The 5,483-nt window shown below is 31.6% G+C and overlaps 1 protein-coding gene across 1 annotated transcript; it reads left to right on the top strand.

Moving 5' to 3' along the window:
- The first annotated feature begins 2,430 nt into the window (after window positions 1–2,430).
- Window positions 2,431–3,149, top strand: LOC110794997 (calvin cycle protein CP12-3, chloroplastic). Its single transcript, XM_021999969.2, has one exon. It carries the CDS (start codon window positions 2,504–2,506, stop codon window positions 2,948–2,950), a length of 447 nt encoding a protein of 148 aa, XP_021855661.1. The 5' UTR covers window positions 2,431–2,503; the 3' UTR covers window positions 2,951–3,149.
- The last annotated feature ends 2,334 nt before the right edge of the window (window positions 3,150–5,483 follow it).

The following is a 5,483-nucleotide window of genomic DNA, read 5'->3' as shown; positions in this document are numbered from 1 at the left end:
CACAAAAGTATTATGGAAAATATTACTTAAAGATATGTGTACAGTACCAAAATAATATACAAGTAATAATTATTTGATATCTTTAATACGGTAAATACTAAGATATTTAACAAAAACTTATGATAAATTAATTTATGAAATATATATACTCCGTACTAGAATACATATTTATCAGGTTGTTTAAAAATTATATTTTTCTTAACTTTCCTTAAAATAAAGTTATGACCAAATTTGATGTACTAAAATTTAGGTGTTTGTTTCAAATGGGTATATATGAATGCATTCTGTATACAGTGCGTAGGATTCTATCCGTTCTATAATAATGTTCCTCACTTTTTCATTATGTGCGGTCTCCAATGCACTACTTTGACCATTAATAGTTTTAATTTTGCATTAGTAAAAATTATAAAAATTTAATATTTAGAAAATTTACATGAATCCAGTGATTTCTCACAAGTTAATATTTTTTCTTTTATTTATACTACTAATTATAGTCACTGTTTTTAAATTTAATTATATGAATATTAAATATGAGAAACGTTATGGAATGGAGAAAGTATAATGTTGGTGAAATTATAATATGACTATTATTATATTATACGTACTCCGACTCCTTAGTACTTATAATATGACCATAACAAAATTATACGTACTCCGACTACGTAGTACTTATAATATAAGAATCTCAATTTTTTTTAAATATATAAAATAGTATTTTATCTATCTGTTTTTTTATTTGCAGAACTTTCCAAAAACGGAAAAATTACAACGCACAATAAATGGATAACTCTTTGTATATGATTTAACATTTTATCCTCACTTTACTCTATTTATTAACTATAACCTCTCAAACACCAAATAAAATAATAGCACCCCTTTTCATTTTTACATTTATATTAAAGAAGTTTGATTCCTTTTTTCTTAAAGTGTGAAAAAGTGTATGTTCCAACTATATAACGGAGGAAGTTATCTCAAATATCACTTCTCTACTCTTTCACAAATCTTTTATTCAATAGTCATTTCATCCTTTTATTGCCTCATGTTAATCTTTGGTGTGTCCGTTTGATATAACTCCATACACTAAACATAAAGTTTTCTCACTTTCTCTCTTTATCTTTTCTCTCATGTGACCACTATATCAAATCATGTGCACATTTTACACTCAATTCTTAACAAAGTGAATTTTGGCCATGGGGCAATCAAAAGGGTCAGAGTGAGTTTACTAGAAAATTAACCGAAGATAACGTGGATTATTGACCAAATATAGAAATGCCAGATTGTCAGTGGGGCGGGATTTTGTGAAACCCTTGTGCAATTCCCAAATGGGAAATGTTGGAGGAAAATTTAATTTGGTGGAAGATGCGAATAAAAAATATTTTTGCCTCGGGTGACAACGCAATGATGGATTTTTTATTGAACCCTCCTACCTTGCATATCTTTCATCTATATGAGAATAACTTATGTTTGACACAAGTAACGAATGAGAATGAATGAAATTTTATCTATGTGCCCTTATTCCCTTTATTTTTATTTTTTTTAATAAATAAGATACGAAATGGGGCAATAACATATCTATCCACAATTATTCTAATTAGAAGAATATCCACAAGCTATATTTTAGTTAATTATCTATAAATATAGTTTAGATTTCATTCAAATTAATATTTTGCGTAGTAGATTGTAAATCGTGCATCGCACGGGTATTATACTAGTTTTATAACTATATGAAGAAAAAAAACTAAGAAAATCAATTATCCTATGCCTTTTTTGAAAATCTAAAAAACAAAATCATAATATAATAATTTATTTTATGGAGGAGAAATCATTTTTGGTTGTTTATATGTGTTTTTAAACTACAATTTGGTCTGAGCGAAAATGATTTTTAACGGATTTTAGATCAATGGTTGTATAACTATATTTCTCGACCAAAGATCAAACTGGTTGATTCAGTCCACAACTGGTTGTGAACTCTTCATTTAACTCAAAGTACTTGCATGTGTCGGAAAATGTTTGAAGTTCGACTATTCTCTTCACTACACTTTTTGGGCCAAGCTTAGGAAATAATCTTATAAATTGACATTGTCTAACGCTTGACCACATACCAACTACTATATCCATTCTTTGACGTTGGCTCCGTTTGATCTTTTACGATTACTAAGGCGCGACTTAAATATAAGTATCTCAAAATTACACACGTGTAAAAAATACAATAAAAAAATATTGATATTATGAAAATATATATTAAACCGAGTCCACTAAAACCGGCACATATCTGTATTTTTTGTACAAGTAGGAAGTATAATTCACAAAATACCGTATGCAATAATGCCAAAGTGTACGGTGGGTGTAGTTTTATTCAGCCCAGTGTGAGTAGTATAGTTGGCAGTTGGGGCCCATCAATTCACCATTTTTTATTAGATTTATTCACGTTTATGTTTAGCTTGGTTTACACACAAAAATTGGGAAAGTAAGAGAGAGAAATAGAGGAAGAGCATCTGGAAATATGAACATGGCATGTTTGAGTGTAGGTTTAGGAATGGTTCCAAAATCATTTCAGACAATCTCAAAGAAATCCGAAGCAAAGTCATCAGCAGGAGCAATTTCCCTAAGAAGATCAAATCTAAGAATGATTGCAAACTCATCATCATCATCATCATCATCCTCAAAATCAGGAGAAGATGAAGAGATGAAGATGAAGATCAAATACGAAGGGACTCGTAGGAGAGAGAAAGAGATGACAGAGATGATAGAGAAGAAGATTCGAGAAGCTGAAGAGGTTTGCGGTGAAGATAAGATGTCAGATGGGTGTAAAGTAGCTTGGGATGAAGTCGAAGAAATCAGTGCAGCTAAATCTCATCTTAGACTCCAATTGATGCATTCTGGAGATCCTCTTGAGAATTTCTGTCACCAACATCCTGAAACTGACGAGTGTCGTATTTACCAAGATTAGTTCATTACTAATAACAGTAATGAGTAAATTCGATCATTATGGTATTAAGACGGAGTATGTATCATTTCAATCCTCTTCTGTTTGTAGTCATTGTACGGTAGTGTCTATGTGTATTCACTCCGTTCCTGAATAAATTATATACTCCGTGCGTGGTTAATTTTTACGAAAAATAATGGACATGTTTTTTTTTTTTTTTTTTTTTAGGGAATAATGGACATGTTATGCTCTATTTTAATTATTCAATTTAGGTTGTCTTATACTCCGTATTATTTTAATTTATCTGGACTTATTTTATTTATAAATAAATAAAAAAAAATTTATCTATAAATCTAAAACAAATTTATTTGTGTGAACTAAATTAAAAAAAAACCTATTTTTTATCCAAACTTATTTTATGTAAAATAAGTAAAAAAAAATATAGACGGTTCTTCTCAAAAACAAAACTTCCTCTAGTCGCGTCACCTTATTCTTTTAAGGTCGTTAAGTAATGTTTTTAAATGCCAATATGTTAAATGTCCATAAAAAAGGTTTCTGTTGTGAAATAAAGAGGAAGAGAGAGAAAATTGGGAGAGAATAACTGTGTATCTTATTCCATGAACAATGGGGTATATATACATACAATAGAATAGGGTTCTCCTGGGGAACAATAAACCCTAAGATCTAGAATATTCCGGAAATATACTAGAGGTATAATGGTCATCCACCCAATATTTCATAACACTCCCCCTTGGATGTCCATTATTGAAGACTATGCCTCGTTAAAACCTTACTAGGAAAACCCTGTGAGATAAAAACCTAGTAAAGGAAAAAGAGTACATCATTCTTCATAATACGCTTGAGATGTTGCCTCGTTAAAACCTTACCAGGAAAACCCAATGGGACAAAACCTTGGTTAAGAGAAAAAGAGTGCAACGCGTATTTCTCCCCCTGATGAATATATCATTTGAGATCTTCTGGTACAATCGATCCAATATTGTTGAGTAGTTTCTCAAATGTAGCAGCATGGAGTTCCTTGAAAATTGATTCTCCAAAGTTTAACTTGAATCTCCAATTCTCCACTTGAACAGATGAAGTGAATATCTTTATCACCAATGCTTTGAAAATAATACCTGTAAGATCATTTATTTTTCTCTATCTCATTCGATACGTTTGTTTTCGAGTTTCTCGATGCATAATATTTTAGTTTCACCTTAGATAGATACATTTTCTTGTATGAAACTTATCCATACATATTGGACATATACACCTTCTTCTGGAGGTCATAAATGGTAGTTTTCAATCAATAATGATCAAACTTTCTTTGGTCATGAAAATTAAAGATAAATAACAATATCATCGTCCAACTTGGAGGTATAATATAGCTAATAATGTTATTTATAGTATGGTTCTTATGGACCATAAAATAAAATTAATTATAAGGACATTACATACTTTTATCTTATATTTTAAGATGATTCATATTTGTACAAGAATTCATCTTTGAATAATTGAGTATGTGTATTTCATAACTCTTACGGACTCAAACTTCAGGTTGAATTGTCATTTCAAAAACACTCTTTTAAAGTTTTGATAATATCTCATCAATGTTGTGATATTCATATGCAAAACTCACAGGGCTAGATGTTTAAAAACATCATGTATAAGTTCTTCAGGAACTTTTCTTATTTGCATGATTCATAACATACTATTAAATCAGTATTATATTTCTTTTGCAACTACGAGCCCAATGAAGCAAGAATCTCATCTTATAAATTTCCATAAAGTTGCAAATCCGTCTTACTATTCTTTGGATTCATAATTCATGTACGACATCATAATAGTTTAGAAACATGTTATATGAAATTATAACTAGATAATTCTACATCATACTAGGGGTGTTCATTACCGGGTACCCGCCTTTTCGGGTACCCGAAAGATCGGGTACCCGCTTTGTCGGGTAGTGAAAAAAGAGGCCCATGACCCGACCCGCGAAAATCGGGTACCCGCTTTTCGGGTACCCGAATTCCCGGGTCGGGTAACAGGGTACCCGGATTTAATTCGCTTCCATTTAATTTCTACGGCATTATGTTCGAAACTTTAAAATAAGCCCATTAACTACGAATCTGAGACATTAGTACATTTTCTCATCAAAATTTGAAGAGAACTAAGTCAAATTCTTCACATTGAGATAACATTTCTCTGTATTTTGAATATGCAACAAATTTTTTTACAAACGAAGAACTAGTACTAGAATTAGAGAACATCCCTCCAACTAAGATATAGCCCCATATAATTTGAAAAAGAACATGAGAAAATAAACAGAAGGAAACCAAGCATTGATTAAGAAACAATAACAGGGAGTGCGGCGGCGCGGTGGGGCTGGTGCGGTGGAGCGGCGGAGGGGGTTGATGCATTTGTGTGGTGGAGTGGTGGAGCTGACGGAACATGTGGTGGTGGTGTTGTACGATGTATTCGATGATCTAGTTTGTGAGTGAAATTGAGTGTGTATGAGAATTGGAAGAGAAGGAGAGGAAGAATGAGAGAGACATGAGTT

Source organism: Spinacia oleracea, chromosome 5 (assembly GCF_020520425.1).
Source record: "Spinacia oleracea cultivar Varoflay chromosome 5, BTI_SOV_V1, whole genome shotgun sequence".
NCBI lineage: Eukaryota > Viridiplantae > Streptophyta > Magnoliopsida > Caryophyllales > Amaranthaceae > Spinacia > Spinacia oleracea.
This window is presented reverse-complemented; position numbering and strand designations above follow the sequence as displayed.

Bases quoted from the DNA above. Each gene is read 5' to 3' on its own strand.
- LOC110794997 (XM_021999969.2), top strand. From the start codon at position 2,504: ATGAACATGGCATGTTTGAGTGTAGGTTTAGGAATGGTTCCAAAATCA.